Source organism: Pelophylax lessonae (assembly GCF_965119305.1).
Source record: "Pelophylax lessonae genome assembly, chromosome: 8".
In the NCBI taxonomy this organism is placed as follows: domain Eukaryota; kingdom Metazoa; phylum Chordata; class Amphibia; order Anura; family Ranidae; genus Pelophylax; species Pelophylax lessonae.
The window spans coordinates 62,755,220-62,775,767 of NC_138775.1; the positions used below are offsets into that span (position 1 = coordinate 62,755,220).

The 20,548-nt window shown below is 40.9% G+C and overlaps 1 protein-coding gene across 1 annotated transcript in view; it reads left to right on the top strand.

The window, feature by feature from the left end:
* IL17RD (interleukin 17 receptor D) overlaps window positions 1-20,548 on the top strand; it is a 157,299-nt gene that overhangs the window by 104,692 nt on the left and 32,059 nt on the right. The window contains exons 2-5 of the mRNA XM_082265186.1: window positions 6,725-6,782; window positions 9,323-9,442; window positions 15,689-15,807; window positions 19,531-19,651. Coding sequence (XP_082121312.1) covers window positions 6,725-6,782; window positions 9,323-9,442; window positions 15,689-15,807; window positions 19,531-19,651 — 418 coding nt within the window. The remainder of the gene's footprint in view (window positions 1-6,724; window positions 6,783-9,322; window positions 9,443-15,688; window positions 15,808-19,530; window positions 19,652-20,548) is intronic.

The following is a 20,548-nucleotide window of genomic DNA, read 5'->3' on the forward strand; positions in this document are numbered from 1 at the left end:
TATGGCACACAAGGGTCAGCTCAACCAAAAACCCCCCTCTTTTCTATATCTCTCCAGAGATGTTCAATCGGGTTCAAGTCTGGCCTCTACAACTTCTTTCTTATCTTGGCTGTGTGCTTAGGGTCGTTGTTCTGTTGGAAGATGACCCTTCGCCCCAGTATGAGGTCCAGAGAGCTCTGGAGCAGTTTTTTATCAAGGATGTGTCTGTACATTGCTGCATTTATCTTTCCCTCGATCCTGACTAGTCTCCCAGTTGCTCCCGCTAAAAAACATCCCCACAGCATGATGCTGCCACCACCATGCTTCACTGTAGGGATGATATTGGCCAAGTAATGAGTGGTGCCTGGTTTCCTCCAGACATGATGCTTGCCATTTAGGCAAAAGAGTTCAATCCTTGTTTCATCAGACCAGAGAATTTTGTTTCTCATTGTCTGAGAGTCCTTAAGGGGCCTTTTGGCAGACTCCAGGTGGGCTGTCATGTGCCTTTTACTGAGGAGTGGCTTCAGTCTGGCCACTCTACTATACAGGCCTGATTGGTGAAGTGCTGCAGAGATGGTTGTTCTTTTGGAAGGTTCTCCTCTCTCCACAGAGAACCGCTGGAGCTCTGTCAGAGTGACCATCAGGTTCTCGGTCACCTCTCTGACTAGGGCCCTTCTCCTCCGATTGCTCAGTTTGGCCAGGTGGCCTGCTCTACGAAGAGTCATGGTGGTTCCAAACTTCTTCCATTTATGGATGATGAAGGCCACTGTGCTCATTAAGACCTTCAATGCTGTGCCCTTCCCCAGATCTGTGCCTCCATACAATCCTGTCTCGGAGGTCTACAGACAATTCCTTGGACTTAATGGCTTGGTTTGTGCTCTGACATGCACTGTTAACTGTGGGACCTTATATAGACAGGTGTGGGCCTTTCCAAATCATGTCCAATCAACTGAATTTACCACAGGTGGACTCCAATCAGCTTATAGAAGCATCTCAATGATGATAAGTAGAAGCGGGATGCACCTGAGCTCAATTTTGAGTGTAACGTTGTGAATACTTATGTACATGTGATTTTTTTCGTTTATTATTTATAATAAATTTGCAAAGATTTCAAACAAACTTCTTTCATGTTGTCATTATGGAGTATTGTTTGAAGAATTTTGAGGAATATAATGAACTTTATCTATTTTGGAATAAGGCTGTAACATAAAATGTGGAAAAAGTGAAGCGCCATGAATACTTATGGATGCACTGTATATGGAGCCTCCTGGTGTGAAATAATGTGCGTCTGCTGGTGTGAATGGGCCCTAAAATTCAGCTTGGCCATCAAGAATCCTGCCCATCGTGGTCCTATGCAGATTTCCAATGGGGCCTCCCTCTTTTGAATCCAAATTTATCAGCCCTTCTCTCCCCTAAAATTAGCCCTCTTTTACATTGACCTATGTGGATGCATGTACTCTATAAAGCACTATATAATTACCTAAAAGAAATTCACTTTACTGCAAAATGCTTTTTTTGGCCAATTTCTTTGGCATTTGCCGCTTTGGGAAATCTGTGCAAGTTTATTGGGCGTTTATTAACTTCATTCATATATTTTTACTCAAAACTCTTGAAGACCAACTTTTATTTTTTTAATTTACATTTTTGATATTTACTTAATTTTTTATTTTAATTTTTTTATTTATATAAAGCCCTTCATAACACACGTCTCTTTCTATCACATTTCCCAAAAATAATAAGATTATTCCTCAACTCAAAAAAGAGTGCCCCATTGATCAGTAAAAAATCCACAACCACTGTTGTTTAGTGCAAATATAGCCTAGTATTATTTTATATGAAATTCCCCCCCAAAAAAATGTAAAAATCTAAATTTTTTTAACATTTTAGGCCAATTTGTTTTCTGCTACATATGTTTGGTAAAAAAAAATCGCAAAAAGCGTATTTTGATTGGTTTGCGCAAAGGTTATTGCGTTTACTAACTAAGGGAAAGATTTTTGTCATTTTTATTGTTTTTTTTTAACGAGTAATGGCGGCGATCTGCGATTTTTTTTTTTTTTTTTTTTTTTTTTTGCGGGACTGCGACATTGCGGCGGACAGATTGGACCCTTGACTGCCATTTTTGACACTTTTGGGGGTACCAGTGACATTACTACAGTAATCAGTGCTATACATATGCACTGTTACTGTAAAAATGACACTGGCAGGGAAGGGGTTAACTTTATTGGAGAAGGAGGGGTTAAGTGTGTCCCTAGGGGCGTGATTCTAACTATGATTGGATGTGGCTTTTCATGTAACAGCAGAGATCAACGGTCCTACATAGCAGCTATGATCTCTGCTGTTACACAAGGAAGATTGACAGGCAGCTTTGTTTACATTAGCCGCCTGCCTTTCTCCCGGTGTAACCGACGATTGCGAGTGAGCGGCGGACATCGGGTCCGCCACTCACACGCGCGGGCGGGGGGGGGGGGGTTCCGTGAGCGAGCGGGAGCGCTCGCTCCCTAGAGCCTCACAGGCTAGCGACGTAGTACTACGTCACTTTGCCTGTGAGGGGCTGACTGCCGACGTAGATAGTCGTTAGGCAGTCGGCAACTGGTTAAATCCTGCAAGGCAATGTCATAATGTGCTAGCATGCATCGCATACTAGCACATTCTGTGTAACCTACCTTAAACCTTATGTGAAACCTACCTTAAAGCACCTTCAGCTGTCACCGCTGAAGGTGATTCCATCTTCACCTGGTCTTCGGGTTTGTGGACTCCGGCTGTGTGAATGGCTGAACCTGCAATGAAGTCATGCACACAGGAGCCACCGCTCATGGCACAGGACTCTGAAGAAATGTCAAGGTATGCCATTCTATCAGAGCGCATGCAACGGTGACATCACCGGCTGAATCCAAATTAAATATCTCCTAAACAGAGCAAGTTTAGGAGATGTTTATTCTACCTATAGGTAAGCCTTCCTATAGGCTTACCTTTAGGTAAAAGTCATGCATGGGAGTTTACTCCCACTTTAAGTAGTTACATAGTTACATAGTTAGTCAGGTTGAAAAAAGACACAAGTCCATCTGGTTCAACCAAAAAAACAAAAACAAAACCGTATTGAAAACCCAACCATACAATCCCATATACACAATCCTATACCCGCAGTAGTGTTTGGGATCCAACAAGATAGGATTACCATACAGGTTATGTTGTTGTTGGACTACATTATTCATGTATTTTTGTACAACAACTACAGATATATATTCTTCATCCAGTAGATGGCAGTGCTTATAGGTTTGTAGCTGCATCTAAACTCTATGTCTTTTCTCTGTATAAAAAAAAAAAGCTTCTTGTTTCCTGTCTGCAGTTAAGCAGCAAAGCCCATAGATGCAGCTACAAACTTATAAACATTACCATGTGGACTCTGCACTGTCTGTCTCTTCTGTAGGGCTATATACAGAATTTAACAGCTGTGCATTCTGCTGTCATTTGTCCTCCAATAACATATTACACTTTTGTTGCTCAGAATTTTCGGATACCACAATGAGCTTCATGTAAGTGATTACAAGAGAGTGTTTAAGTTTGTAATATATACTGTATAGTAACTAAAACATTTGCTGACCTGTTTTATACACACAAACTATTTTTGTTTTCATTGTGTGTCTCTATGATGATTAGTAAAAGAAGAAAATGGAGTGGCTCACATATTGTTTTTTTTTTTTTTGAGCTCCTTACCATTTTAAATTTTGCAGAATAAGGTAATTTTATGTAAACTGCTATAGTCAGTAATAGGGGACATAGATGAAAAGGGCTCATGTTATCAAAGGTTTTTCCCATTCTGTTAATTGGGTTGTTATACTGTCTTTAATGGGCCTAGGCACTTCTGAGGTTTGTGGCTGACAAATCTAGCAGATATTTGTACTAATGAGGCACTAAAACATCACAGTGTGTCATTTGATTCATGGGACACAGCCAGGATGTGTAGGGCACATGGGAGCTTTGACTGGAAGATGTTGTCTAGGGTCTGATTTAGCGGATTGTCGTTGAAAAAAAAAATAAAATCTGGGTCCAAAGGGCCTATAAGTATTTCTCACAGTGTACAATAAGAACAAGAAAGAACCTGATTGGGTGCTATGAGCAACACTAACAGAGACTATTCTACCCTATAACAAGTCAAAGCATGGCGCTTGATTAAAATGATCGATCAATCAGATATTTGTTCAGAAAGGGACACCATGAACATCCAGCGCGTTTCGGGGGTTTCAAAAATCCCCCCTTCAGAGTTTAGGTTTGGTGGAAAGAGTGGCACAGTCACTAAGGTTTGTTTACTGTGTGAAAAACTGGATATGAGCAGAATCAGTGGATCAATAGATCAGCCATAAATGTATAAATCTAAAACAAGGCAGAAAAGAGTGTGCTAACTCAGCAACAAATAGCAGCTAAACTGAATTAAAGTATGCAGTAACTGGAGGCTAAAGGTTTTTTTTTTTTTTGTTTTTGTTTTTTAGTTTTAGATAGTGGAGAGGGATTAGAACCCCTGTCTTTTTTTTTTTTTTTTTTTTTTTTTTTGCTGTTTGTAACCCTTCACCCTCTCTATTTGTCTTATTTATCGTCATCACCAAAACAAATTTTGGGTATTCACCAGCATAGGAAGGAAACCTTTCAATGGGGACATTAGTTCTGGTGATGAAAAAACAAACCTAACAGGTTATAACTATCCCTGGTCTCCCTTACCCTAATAAAAATGGAAAAAAAAAGTTTTGTCTTTGGATCAATCTTACCCTTACTTTCCTTACCCTCTTGTATTAACTTGTGTTGTAACTGTCCTTTTTTTTTTTTCTCAGCTCTACTTAAACAGTTGCTGCTATATAAATCCTGTTTAGGCTGCATTCACATGTCAACGTATTGATCGCGGGCAGAATCGCCGCGATTCCGACCGCGATCCGGAAATCATTGCAAATCGCGGGACGCATGTGGGTTGCCCGTGATTTGCAATCCAAATGCTGTGCGATGTTGCCGCGATTTCCGCCTGCCGAATCGCGGTAACATCGTGCAAAAAAAAATCGCGGGACACATTACGCCCAAAAAAGTACAAGAGCTTCTGCGATTTTTTTTTTTGCGCTATGTTACCGCGATTCGGTAGGCGGAAATCGCGGCAACATCGCACAGCGTTTGGGGTGCTATTGCAAATCACGGGCAACCACATGCGTCCCGCGATTTGCAATGATTTCCGGATCGCAGGCGGAATTACGGCGAATCTGCCCGCGATCAATACGCTGACATGTGAATGCAGCCTTAATAATAGTAATATTAATAACAATGTTTCAGGCCTCGTTCTCGTTGCTAGATGTCAATGCCTGCCTCCAAACACCTGTGAAAAACACCCAAAAATATGCCTGAAAATGATACGCTCAGGTGTGAATGGAGCCTCATGCCCCGTACACACGTACCGGTCGTCGGCCGAACGATCGGCCGTCTTTTGTCCCCGGGCTGTCGTGTCTGTTGAAAAGTGCAAAAGACTACACAAGAATTTTGTCCGCCGACTACAGCCGACTGCAGAAGTGATGTCATGTGATGGTTCACTTTCCCTGTGTTTTTCCTTTTCTGAGCATGCCCAGTCTTGCAAATCTGCTGTCTGTCGGCCGAAATCTGTACTGACTGACGAACAATCGGCCGTTCTGGTGTCGGCATACAAAAATTTTAATGCTTGCATGACAGATTCTGTTCGAGCCGAAAGTGCACTGTCGGCTGTCGGAAGCATCATACTAACAAGCCGAAAATCGGCCGATCATTTTCGGCCGACAATTGGTACGTGTGTACGGGCCTTCATTGAAATCCTGTTGGTTGTCATGGAATACGTCTATGTATTATTTTTTGTTACTGTGAGGCTACGTTCCCATGTAGGCATTGCTATTTTTACAGTCGTTTATGGGTGGTTTTTTTGGGCGTTTTACAGGCGTTTTTGCAGCGTTTTTGTGCAGGCGTTTTTAGGTTGACAAGTGACCAATGAAAAAAAAATAAAAAAATGTCTGTAATCTTCCAAAAAAAAAAGCTCATGTACTTTTTTGAGCGATAGGCATTTTGCTTAAGGCCCCTTTCACACAGGCAGACCGTTCAGATCCGCCTGTCAGTTTTTTTGGCGGATCTGAACGGTCACCCCATGCATCTCTATGGGGCATCGGATGGCATCGGAGACATGTCCGCTGACATCCGATCTGATCGGATCCGTCAAATCTGGACGCATGGAAACCCTATTTTGCATCCGTCCAGCGGATGGGATCGGATGAGAATGGACAGACGGTCCGTTCCCATCCGATTCCCCCATAGAGATGAATGGGGACCTGACAGCTCTGTCTCCGCACATAGCGCGGAGACACAGCTGTCATCCTCCTGCTCAGCGGGGGGATCGGCGGACCGATCCCCCACTGAGAAAAACAGAGACCGTCTGACGGACTCCGTGTGTGAAAGATCCCTTAGGCGACAGAACACATACACACACCACAAACACATCATAGGTTGAACTGGATGGACTGGTGTCTTTTTTTTTTCAACCTCACTAACTATGTAACTAACACTCAGATGTGAACAGGGGCCATTGAAATTATTGCGATTTGTCTTGTTGGGTGTTTTTAGAGCTGAGACTTGGAGCAGAAAATCGCCCAAAAACGCCTAGCTGTGAATGGTGCATTACAGTTTGTGTACTGTTTACATGCTGTGGGATACAAAATGGCTTTCACTAATATTCATTTATTTTTTTTTTTTCTAGGGAATTTCTCTGTTAAACAAAAACAATGGACAACCGAATATCACATTTCGATATGACAGTAAGTTTCTCTCCATTGCAAAACATTTAATGTATGAGTGAGACGTGACATGCAGGCCATCAATGATCTCTCTGGTTAGGTACAGTATATTTGCTGAGCCCAAAGGAAAGAGCTCATCTGACCAAGGGTGTAGTTGTCACCATTCCAAATAAATATGAAAAAAATAATTCCTCTATTTGGTGGGATTGTGCGGGGCAACTAGCTATACTACTGAAGCAAAAAATGGTAAGTTGCGTAAAAAAAAAAAAGGTATTTATCCACTTTAGCCCCAGAGGATTTGACTGCTTAATGACCAGGCAACTTTTTTCAACTTGGCACTGCGCAACTTTAACTGACAATTGCGCGGTCATGCAATGCTGTATGCAAACAAAATGTATGTCCTTTTTTTCCCACAAACAGAGCTTCCTTTTGGTGGTATTTGATCACCTCTGCGCTTTTTATTTTTTGCGATATTAATTACAAAAAGAGCGAAAATATTGAGAAAAATTGACATTTTCTACTTTGAGGCTGCATTCACACTTGAGCGTAGCGTTTTACCGTGTTTTTTACCGCGATTTTCAGGTGTTTTTTTCAGGCGTTTTTGGAGGCAGGCATTGACATCTATCAAAAACGCTGGTAATCAGCCCAAAAAGAAGCTCATGTACTTTTTTCAGCAACAGGCGTTTTGCAAAACGCTCAGATGTGAACAGGGGCCATTTAAATGAATGGGGTTTTACTTGTTGGGCGTTTTTGGAACGTTTTTTTTTAGCGTTTTTGGAGCTGAAAAACACTCAAAGACGCCCAGGTGTGAATGGAGCCGTTAAAAAATATCCAATATTATTCATTTTTGTCATATATTTAGGCCAAAATGTATTTAGCTACATGTCTTTGACAAAAAAAATTCTCAATGAGCGTATTTTTAACCACTTTAAGACCAGAAGATTTTACCCCCTTCCTGACCAGGCCATATTTTGCGATTCGGCACTGCATTACTTTAATGGACAATTGCTCGTTCGTGCGACGCTGTACCCAAATGAAATTTACATCATTTTTTCCCCCCACAAATAGAGCTTTCTTTTGGTGGTATTTGATCACCTGTGTGATTTTTAATTTTTGAAAAAAGAGCGACAATTTTGAAAAAAAAAAAAAAATATATATTTTTCACATTCTGATATATAACATTCCCAAAAAAAATTTACAAATCAAAATATTTTAACATTTTAGGCCAATTTGTTTTCTGCTACATATTTCTGGTAAAAAAATCGCAATAAGTGTATTTTGATTGGTTTGCGCAAAAGTTACTAACTACGGGAAAGATTTGTCATTTTTATTGTTTTTTTTTTTTACTAGTAATGGCGGCGATCTGCGATTTTTTTTTTTTTTTTTTTTTTCGGGACTGTGACATTGTGGCGGACAGATCGGACCCCTAACTGACATTTTTGACACTTTTGGGGGGACCAGTGACAATGACACTGGCAGGGAAGGGGTTAACACTGTTGGTGATGAAGGGGTTAAATGTGTACCTCATGCTTACTGACGTGTGGGGGGAGGGGGTTCTGTGACACACACAGAGATCGCAGGTTCAGCTATGCTGAATCCTGTGATCTGTCCCTGTCTCTCACAGAGAAGATTTTCTCACTCTTTCCCCGACCATGGGAGAAGAGAGACGGCTAGGGGGACTACAGAGCCCAGCATTCCTCCTTACCAGGGCCTACGGTACTACAACTAGCATCAGGGGGATCTATGAGGGGACCTGCTCTACTAAAGGGGGATCTATGGGGGGACCTGCTCTACTAAAGGGGGATCTCTGGGAATGCTGGCCTGCTCTAAAGGGGGATCTATGGCGACCCTGCACTAAAGGGGATCTATTCCATAGATCCCTCTTTAGAGCAGGGTCCCCATAGATCCCCCTTTAGAGCTCGATTCCCCTTGATCCCCTTTAGGGCAGGCCCAGGCTCCCCATAGATCTCCTTTAGAGCAGGGTCCCCATAGATCCCCCTTTAGAGAAGGGTCCCCATAGATCCCCCTTTAGAAAAGGGTCCCCATAGTAATCGTGATGCATTGCGGAATCGAATCGTATCGAATTGCGACCCTAATAATCGTAATCTCATCGAATTGTGTGGTAAGTGAAGATGCGCAGCCCTAATACAAAGAGTGAATCTTCCTAGTGGGGCATAGACATCAATAAAAAAAATTGACATACTTTCTTATAATCCTTCCATGCATACCAAAATTAGAAAAAGAAAGTTTGGGCTATACATACCTTTCTAATCTCTATTTTTTAAACATTTTTTTAGATTTTGGAATACACCCTCTAAAGTTATTAAGCTTTCCTCTGTCCACTTTCTTTCTGATTTTTAAGTCACCCCTACCAGACATGTAAAATGTAGAATCAGAGCGATAGGTAGAATAATAAATACAGACAGATGGATGGATTGGATTTTAATCATGACGTGGCCTGCTGGTTGCAGATTGCAGGGTTGAGTTTACATCGCAGTGTATAAAGGGCCTGTAGTATAAACACTCAGCCTTTAAACCCATTTCTCTTTCTCTTTCTACAGACTGTACAGTTAATACTGGGGGGAAGCACCTTATAGCGGACATGCAGAACATAACCATCAGCCAATATGCTTGCAACGACCAGGTGGCTGTTACTGTAATGTGGACAGCTAGTCCTACTGGTAAGTTAGAATGAATGCGGTGAGGTGGAGCACTTTGTTCCTTCTGCAAGTTGAGGTGAATGTCAAACATGTCACAGTTATTTCATATTTAACCTCCCTAGCGGTCTCATTATGTCAGGATTTCTGTGCTAAAAGCGGTACATTGTTTTGCATGGAAATCTGTTTTATATTTTAAAACTCACCTTCCCCTGCGATCCCCCACCACCCTCCCCCGCTGTCCTCCCGCCGTGTGCTCGGCCGATGCCAACACTTGTCTTCCGGTTCCCTTTCCTGCAAGCGTTGCGACGCAGGGGGGTGGAACCGGCGGCTTTTATACCACACCCCACAATACACCGAGACAGCAGTCTGTGCCAGTCCCTGGGGCTGTATCAAAGGCCAGGTTTCCTCCACTGTGCAATGTGCCTCCCCATTGGACCAGTGGGAACACTCCCTCAGACCAAATGAATCACACACTGAGCACTAACTCACAGATCCTGCTCCTTGTTAAGCAGAGAGAAATATAGAATTTACCTGCTGCTCCTCTGATAGGCAGACAGAGCCAAAAACTATACTCGCTCTCTAGCACCTACCTAGGAGGGTGCTACAAATATATTAATTATCAAATCATTTCATGGATTTGTCAGTACTGTTAGTATAATTAGCTTTAATATTCTGCTTATCCACAGCCAAAGTTTAGGAGCGACAACCCTGTGAGCAGATCATACTCAGCATTGCACAGTGATGTCAATCTAAAACGTTTCAGGCACTGGGAACATAAGGTGGTTGATTTACTAAAACTGTAGAGTGCCCAATCTGGTGCAGCTCTGCATAGAAACCAATCGGCTTCCAGTTTTTTGTTTTTTTTAAAGCCTAAGGGCTCTTTCACACGGTCCGCCTTCGTATGCCGATCCATGCTGCTCAGCAGGGGATCGTGAACACAGAACCCCGCTGAGCAGGAAGGTGACAGCTCCCTCTCCGCTCTGTGTGCGGAGAGGGAGGTGTCAGAGCCCCATGCATCTCTATGGGGGAATCGAATGAGAGCGGACTGCCTGTCCGCTCTCATCCGATCCAATTAATTTTTGCAGAAGTATATGTGAATTTTAGCTGTGCACTTAGCTGCTTGAGTGGAGGTCCTCCTTAAGAAGAGGAAGAGGATGAGCCTCTCCTGTTGTGCACTTCCTTTCTCTGTTCACAGATCAGTCACAAATACATTTCTGTTATTATGTATTTGGAACTGACATACTACAAAAAACTTAGCAAACCTCCTAGTTTTATTATCTTTTTCCTGGCCTCTGGACTGTTTTCTGCAGCGCCGTTTAAAAGCAGTTCTCCGGAAGTACACGTCCACCTCCCCATTTTTTATTGCAATATGGCAGTATGGAGATGGTTAAATTAAATTCATTTTAGGCCACAGTCACCAGATTTACATTGAATTCCAATTGTAACCAAGTATGAGACCCTTTATATGCACTTTGTGACACAAATAACAGACATTGGTAATATATGCCTTTTATTAAAACATTTTATTTTTTTTATTTAACATTGTTTTAAATTTCCACCCCATCCAGTGGGGACATCATGTTACACACATAAAACATGTCTCATAACAGGAACTACATGTAGTTTCCATTTATTGTTTGAAATTACAGTATAAGCTCTGGTGGCCACTAACAGCCTCTGTAAAATACTTATGACATATTAAGGTTCGGGAAGAAAAAGCTATTTAATATTATTTTTTTTTTTGTTTCATTGGGTTGTGAATTTCAGAAAGTAAAGTGCAGTTACTGCGATACATGAATTATTAACCACAGTCATTTTTGAAGTGTGTTTTATGCACGCATAACATAGGCCACCATCTTGCTGGCTAAACCAACATTCATAAGAATGGAGCTTGTCAGTTCATTACAGTAAATGCAAACCCAATCAAAAAAATCACATATAATTGTACCGTATCCTTTATTTTTACAAATGTATTGTAAATCCTTTAGGCACTGTTCACACCTAAGCGGTTTTCAGCTTGTAAAAAACGCTCATCTCTGAAGTCTCAAAACGCCCAGCACGCAAAATAATCCTTTTCATTTCAATGGCCCCCGTTCACATATGAGCGTTTTGTCGTCTGAAGCAAAATGCCTGAAGCTCAAAAAATTGCATGAGCTTCTTTTTTGGCCTAAAAACGCCCAAAAAAAACGCCTGATAATGATACGCTCAGGTGTGAATGGAGCCTTAAGGTTCTTGCATACGGCCAAACATTCGAGCATACGGCTTACATTTGCCTGTTGTTGTGGCACCCGGGAGCCACAGCTGCAATGTAATTTAGCCAACTGACAGAAAAATAGCCTAGGCTATATACAGCGCTTGCCGCAAAAGAAAACAATTAACTTAATGTATGTGAACAATATTGAAAACTCATCTTTACAGTATAAGTGAAAATACAAATCAATTAAGCATATGAAGATTAATGAAAAGTTCCAAGAAATTGATAAATAGATAAATAAGTATTTTCCGGTGGTGATCAATATATGTGAATAAATAAATGTAAAATTTAATAAATAAAGTCTTTTCAGGTGGTGATCAGGTGCAAAGTGCTTTGTGCTCTATAAATAAATGTTCGTGACTTGGATTCCTCTTTTCCTCGGGCTTGTGGTAGAAATAAATGACTTACCAGAATTATTGGGTCCTATGTGCTATATAGCACTAGGACTTACAGCGCTTGGAGGCCGTTCAGGCCGGATTAGGGATCCCCTTTTTTGGATGGTCCTTGTGGGATACAGGTTAGGTTCCTCCTTACCCGATCTCGATCCTCAGGATATGGGGTTAAAAGAAAGGGTCCAGATAGTGTATTATCGTTTTAAAAGTTTATTCATCAAATATTCATAAAAATCGGAGCGAAGAAAGACTCAAACTCCAAGTTTGCAGGCAAAGAAACCGCTTACAAACACCTCCTAGCAGAGTGGCGAGCGGAGTGTTCCGGCTTACGTTCCACGTGGTGCGTAGCGTGCTGACGTGAGTTCCACAACCTTGACGCGTTTCGTCACTTCTTGTGACGTTTTCAAAAGGTTTTACAAAAACTATTTTACATTAAATGTTATTGGACTAAATTACACTGCAGCCATGGTTCCCAGGCACCACAGCAACAGTCGGATTTTATTCTGTTCATCCTTGCTCCCTATTGTACGACAAGAGTCCTAAATCTGCAGCTTTTTCATAAAATATTACCTGGCGACCTTGCCTTGTAGATACAGTACTTGTTCAGGCACTTCTTGTTAGAGGATGACAACGCTCTGTCGTTGTCTCTAAAATGTATCGTGTTGTCAGTAGTGGTGTACCGAAATGAAAATTTTGGACCGAAACCAAAAATTCAGGATGTGCTTTCCCGAAAATCCAAACTATAATGGACAGTTTTTTAAAAAAATATATATTTTTTTAATAATTGTAATATACTCTACTAATATAATTTAATATTATGAATTTAAATGTATATGAATTTATTTTCACACAATGTTGGCTGATAGACTGCTTTCACACTGAAACAATGATCGTGTCTATTACAGCTTGGGGTGCCAAGCAAGGGATGCTGGCTATGGTAATACTGCCACATATAAGTGTAGAGTCTGTGTTAAGGAACAATAATCATGTCTAAAAAAAGATGCTTTAGTGCTGTGTGCTTGCTTGAAGGCCTTTTTCACAAAGCATACTCCATCACCTACTAAAAGTTTTCCAAGTTCCATCCTGTCTTCTTTCTAGAAAGGAGCAGTCATTAGGAAAATTGTGCCCTAATGGTAACGGACCAAGCACTGTCCTTTTCCCAAGCCCCCGCACATGTGACGTTCACTTTCTGCACTGTCACATCTTCAGGACTCATCCATAGTGACAGGAGGGTGCACTGCACATATGTGGGGCTCGGGGGGGATAGTGATCGCTCTTGCACCATTAGTGGGTGCTCTCCTTACTGACTGCATCTTAGTAATTGTTGGGTGTTGAGGCAGGCTTCGCTCATTGTGAAAATGGTATTCAGCAGAGTTTCTCAACCAGGGTTACATAGTTGCATAGTTACATAGTTAGGTTGAAAAAAAGACACAAGTCCATCTGGTTCAACCAAAAAAAAAAGGGTTGAGGGTGCTAGGGGTTCCTTGAGCAATGGGCAATTTCTGCCTCTCAGATAAGTTCCCAATGATACTATTGTTCCTTTTAGCTATCTGTAAGGGGGGAATTCTTCCCAATGACGACAAAAGTAAGGAGCATTCTTCCCACTGACTGTCACACTAATGTGTCATGAGTTGGAGATTTTGAATTTTTAGCAGGGGTTCACCGAGACCAGAAATTTATTTCAAGGGTTTCTCTGTGTTGAAATGGTTGAGAAAGGCTGGTTCCAGGTATGGAAATAAAATAAAAGCATATTTTAAAAAAGTTGACAAAGTTAATATGGGTAATGGTATTTGGGAACTGCATAGGGAATTTTCTATTAGAAATAGGCTAATCCTTTAACCAACCAGAAGGTTTTTAGACTGTAGAAGTCCCAACACCTGGAGAGAAACTACCTTGCCTTTGCAGGCAAAAATACAAACTCCATACTAATAGCATTCCTTGTAAGAACTGTATGTAGACCCTAATGCTGCAAGGTACAGTCCTAACTATCTTATCATTAAACTGCCTTGCGGTAATGTTCCATTTTTCATGAAAACTTGTTCAAGGTTAAAACAATCACAGGAATGGATATGTGTTGCCCTTGTAAACCAAACAAGTAAATGGACTAAAAATTGCTCTCACTGACCTATGTAGCTGCAGGCACTGTGAAGCAATTTACCCCTAATGTTCACAGCAGAAGCACTGAAGTTTTAGAAGTCCCTTTCTCCACTGAGCTCACCCTGCTCTCCCCTCAGTTAACAGCTCTGCTTCCCCAGTGACTTCTAATCTGTAACACAAACACAAAGCAGGAGCTCTGAGGGAAGGGGAGCAGGTTTAGGCTCCATTCACAATTGTACGACTCCAAAGTTGCGCCGACTTTGGAATGCAACTTTGACGCAACTTTGGATGGGTGCAACTTGGATATGACTTTGGCTTTTACCAGTGATAATGGACAACTGTTGCACATAAGTCATGAAACCTTGATGTCCAAAGTTGCATGACATGTTGCACAAGTGTGAATGGAGCCTAAGGCACCTTTCACACTTGTGCGACTTGTCCTTTGATTTGGGAGTGCAAAGTCACATGACAAGTCGTACCCCATGATTTCCAATGAGTACCATTCATATCTGTGCAACTTCAAGTCGCAGCGACTTCAAAGTAGTCCCTGCACTACTTTTGTCTGACTCTGATGCAACATGAGGTCCACAGACCTCAAAATGACACAGTCATTGCTTCGTCCAGTCAAAGTCGCAGCAAAATCACGTCAAAGTTGCTGCAAAATCGCTGCAAAGTCACGTGCCTTTTAGGTTGCACAAGTCTGAAAGGGGCATAAGCAGAACTAAGCTCCTCAATTGAACTATTTCCCAAAACAGTTATATTAAAGTCATGATGTGAATTTGAATGATTTCAGTGCTTCTGCTGTGAATTCTGAGAACAAATTGCTCCACAGTGCCTGCAGCTACAAAGGTAAATCCGGACTTGTTTTAATACTTGAATGTCCATTGGCTTGCCATGTGTTCACACTTTTAGCTACTTGTTTATTTATTAATCACTGGAACAATGAAACAAAACTAACAGTTGGATTTAAGAAAAAAAACATAATCTTTGATAAAAGGATTAGGAAATTCTGTGGCTTTTGTGCTGTTGCAGAACTACACGTCCCAGCCTGCCCTGGCTGCCAGAATCGAACATAATCTGGGAGAGGGTCAGATCCTGGCTTTCAAGGTCTGCCTAATAAAACAAACAGGCCTTTTCTTCTGTCGGCAGTGAAGAGCCAAACTGGAATTGTTGACTTTTCTCCAAAACACACAGCGTAATCTTTACCTTGGGAACACAATTCTGTGTATTACTGAGACCTGCCTATAGCAATGTATGTCTCTGTGTCATTGTTCATTGTACAAGGAGGGGGGTTACATTACCGTAATGCAACCTACAAGAGAAAATTTATGAATGCCAAGATCACGGATTGTCTTCATTTAGCCCAAGGACACTAAACAGTCACGGGGCAGGCAAGCCTCTGTGTTTTTTGGTTTTCGATAGTGGCTGCATCCCTAACAACTCTATAATATGTCTGTAAAAAGTTAGAGAAGGTGTTAGCTGTTTTTTTTTTTTTTTCTTGAATGTGTGTGTTGTATTTTCCAGGCATTGAGTATCTGAAAGGTTTTCGCATTATTCTGGAAGAACTGAAATCCGAAGGGCGGATGTGTCAGCAGATGGTGCTCAAGGACCCCAGGCAGCTGAATTCCAGCTTTAAAAAAGTTGTACGTGCTGTAAAACCAGTTTTTACTATTTGATCTTTCAATTGTCTCTTTATAGCTTATTTTTGGTTGGAGTTCCCCAATAATACATACATTAATATATATCACACAATTCATCAGCAAGTCTCTCTATTAAGCCCAGTGAATGCCTCACTTTTTTATATTTTTTTACGTAATCTGGTAAACGTAAAGAATATGGCTTTTTTTGATGTGTGTGCGTGTGATGGAAACTGTAAGAAAGTGCCCTGTGCCAGCACACTGGAGAGCCAGTCCACCACTCTACAGGGTGCAGTTTGGATCTCTAGTGATCCAACATGACCCCTCCATAGTACTCCAGTTAACAAAGCTCATGCTTCCTGATCAGCGTTGATGATTGGCGCACTGAGCATGGTGTGTGTTGAAATGCTGAAACCCATAGTTAGGCTCTAGTGTGCTGCCAGCCTGGGTTTTACCTTTTTATTCATAAACACTTAATAAAAGTTTATTTTATATATTTTATTTTTATATTTTTTACTTGTTTAAAAGCCTGACTGCATACAAAGGATAGTGGTAATGCACTAGGTCGGTGCGCCCCTCTTTTTGTTATCTTTTTCTGCATACAAAGGATGCCTTCAACTTAACTTTGAGGGATAACTAACTTTTGGTATAGTTATTTTTTGAATTACCCCTGCAACTTCCTAATGCCTCGTACACACGCATCGATTATTGGCTGGGAATTTTCGGCCAACGTCCGATCGGCCGATTTTCGGCTTGTTAATCCTCGTACACACGCAACGATTGTTGGCCGTCTTTTGTCCAGTGTTGTTGTGTTGGTTGAAATGTGCTCTAGACTGCACACGAATTTTCTCGGCCAACAACAACCAACTTCAGAAGTGATGTCATGTGCTGGTTTACTTTCCATGTGTTTTTTCTTCTCTGAGCATGCCCAGTCTTGCTCATCTGATGTTTGTCTGCCGAAATTTGTACTGACTGACGGAAAATCGGCCGTTGTGGTGACGGCCAACAAAAATGTTATAGCACGCACACCAGATTTTGTTCGGCCGAAAAGTCGCAGTCGGTTGTCGGAATCATCATACTAACAAGCCGACAATCGGACGTTGGCCAAAATTCACGGCCAACAATCGTTGCGTGTGTACGAGGCTTTAGTATGATGCTTCCGACAACCGACTCCGACTTTTCGGCCGAAAAAAATCTGGTGTGCAGGCTATAAAATTTTTGTTGGGCGTCAACACAACGGCCGATTTTCCGTCAGTCAGTACAGATTTCGGCAGACAAAAATTTGATGAGCAAGACTGGGCATGCTCAGAGAAGAAAAAAAACCAGGAAAGTAAACCAGCACATGACATCACTTCTGAAGTAGATTTTTGTTGGCCGAGAAAATTTGTGTGCAGTCTAGGCACATTGCAACCAACAAAACAACACTCTGGACAAAAGTCGGACGATCGGTCGGCCGATAATCGTTGCGTGTGTACGAGGCATAAGGCCTCATGCACACAGGGCGTTTATACAGCTGCTTTTAGGAGCATTAGGTGTTTTTTTTTTTTTTCTTTTTTGCAGCTTAAAAACACCCCTCCATGTTATTCTATGGCCTCATGCATACTCAGGCTTTTAGGAGCTGTAAGTAGCATAGGCATTTTTTAAAGCAGTATAAATGGAATAAAAAGTGCAGCGCTAAAAAAAACAAATAAAGTCCAGTGAAGGATTTATATAAATTGGGAATAAATGCAGTCCAGTTAAAAACGTAAGTGGAAAAAAAATTAGGAAGTGAGTCCCAGGTGATCAACAAATATTCCTCATGAAAGTGAACCATCCAAAACTTAGGCAGGTGATCAAAGATGAGAAGGAATCCCCACACCATCAAAATAGAAATTGAATGTGCTCACCAGAGGTTATGGACCCAAATTACCATAATTTGGTATAAATCCTTCACTGGACTTTATTTGTTTTTTTAGCGCTGCACTTTTTATTCCATTTATACTGCTTTGACAACTATATGTCAGTTGATGTGCTGGTAGCTTTCTTTTTATATTTTATATGTTAGCGCAGTTTGAATTCTATTTTTCACATAGGCGTTTTTTAAGCTGTAAAAAAACCCATGGCCAGAGCATTCTGGAGCAGCAGCGTTAAGCTGTAAAAATGCCTGACACTGCTAAGGGCTGCTTAACGCTGCATACAGCATTAGGCCACGTCGGACGTTTTTAAGCTGTAGTAGTTGGATTTGAGGTGGAAAATAGAAGAGGGCAGAGAAAGACTGCTAAATGCTAATGCTGCTAAAACGTGCAATAATGCCAATACGAAACGCTTCTAAAAGCACGTTTTTACAGCTTGTTTTTTCAAATGCCGTGTGTGCATGAGGCCTTATGCTCAACTATCTCCGCTCCTCCGAGATCTTTATTGTACAACCTGCTGGGAGCTGCACCTCAACTGCTCTTAGTCTCTCATTTAGGTTCTGCTATCTCCAATCATGCCTATAGAGAAGCTTTCTACGGTTGGGGCGCCTTATAGATGGGATTGTCATAGGAAGGAATGGAGATCCGTGGATAGAAAAAAGCTTAGCCGGGTGGGGAGGGGCTCTGTTGTGGTCGATGTGTGGTTCCTAGCAGATTGCACAGTAAAGCTCAAAAAAGATCAATATATGCTGTATTACATGTAGTTCATACTCACTCACTCACTCAGTCAGTTACTCGCTTTGAGATTTGCTTTCTGAATTCTGCAAAAAACCTGGTTGATCTTGCGGTTCTCTATCTCCCCCTTCTGTCCATGTCCCCAATTCAGTTAGGGATTTTGCAGCTGTAGTGACAACTCTGCACATCCTCAGTTTTCAATGAGTTTCTATGCTGAGCATTTCCTCCCTATCACATCTGATCAGCCCAGGCTAAACACATTGGGGGCGGAATATAACATGTAGATTGATGGAGGCTTCACCTCTGTCTTATTATAAGGCACAGGCTGGAGGGGCATGACACAGCCTGTGACTGGCAGAAATCGGTCCACACCATGTTATTCCCAAGAAATAATAAAAATTTGATTTCAAATATATTTTAGTATGATAATCTTAAACTGTTTATTGATATTAATTATTTTTACTCTGTATACCAAAGGCCTTTTTTTTTTTAACTTGTGACCAACAGCAGAGGACTAGCAGCCCTTCCTACTTATGATTCCCTAGAGACAGGCTAGGAAAGAGATGGAACATATGACAGCTGTATGTTGATTAGGAATAAAATACTTTGATTTTTGTTTTTTTTTATTAAAATAATTAAAGTGCTGTCATCCACATACAGAGATAGAGGGGACAATGTAAAATGAACAGTGTTTGTTTAATATCACTTTAAAATCCTTGTGTGGACGATGGGGAGATCCACTCTTTGTTCTGGTGACCATTATCATCAGAACAGAAAAAAAAATAGGAAATTCAAAAATGTTATGGTTGTCGCTAGGTGATCTTTCACTGGCAACACCTGTAATTGTGACAACTGTCTTCAAAGGGAATTTCCCCCTCTCTTCAATGTCCAATCACTTCCTTTAGTTTCTTTGGGAAAGTGTGTGGAAACCCAATATGACAAGACAGCAAAAATAAAAACTTGATTAGATTTTAACCATTCCCAAAATGAAGCAAAAGAAAAAAAATTGGCTATAGATGCACTTAAATAACAAAAACATATGAATCAAGATTGCACCCTTTCTTTGCTTCTTTTACTTGATTTATCATTCTACTATTTTCAGGTTATGGAGACCCAGCCGTTCATGAACCTGAAGTTTGAAACGGATTACTTTGTAAAAATTGTCCCGTTTCCTTCAATAAAAAACGAAAGCAACTATCATCCATTTTTCTTCAGGACCCGCAGTAAGTGATGACCTTAGTAATGTTCTATCCACACAGTTCTACTGATGTTTTATATGTGATCCAGGTTTTCTCTTGGTTTTGTATATTATATTGTACTTTGGAGTTCCATTTTTGTGAGAATAAAAAATGTCCTTCCATTTTACGCCAACTCAGAATGATTGGTGTACAAAATATTTTATTATTATTATTAGTGTTCACTCACAGCACCGACACTCCCCTATTCATCAGGGCTTGAGATTTGGGGAACTTGAAGTAAAAGGAATCATTTTAGGTAAGTTAATGGACCAGGTAGTGAAGATGACAATTAGAAAAAGTTGGTTTAGCGGCTGATTCAAGCAGCACCTTGTTGTGTTTGATTGGATAGAAGTCGGCAAGATTAGAAGGGAGCAAGCAATTTACTATTTTTTCTAGTCCGGACTGAAAAAATATTAAGTTTAAGAAATATAAAAACTTTGTTTTAGTTTTGATTACAGTGGTAAAGATCTAAAATTCCTGTTTATTTCTCCTGTGACTAGATTGGGGAGATTTGATCTTAGTTCATGACCACGTGCTACCCATAGAAGAAAGGGATGGGTGTGGTTGTCAAAGAGGCAAGAAGGCACAGAGTGCAGTAAAATAATGCCAGATGTTTTAAACTTTTCTCTACTTAGGGACTAAAGCTGGATACACACTATCCAACTTTTGTGGTTAGATTTCCTTCAGATTTCCCATTTCTATGTAGTGCAAGGGCCTGCCAGATTGCATACAAATTGAAAGTGTTTAGGTTTGACCTCATATTATATGGTTTTGGTAAGTCTAAAGGAAAGTCTTCAGAAAATCTTATAGTGTGTATGGCCCATTAGAGGGCAGTAAAAGCTTGACCGAGTTTTTAACCCTTTCCCACTTGATCCAGAATTT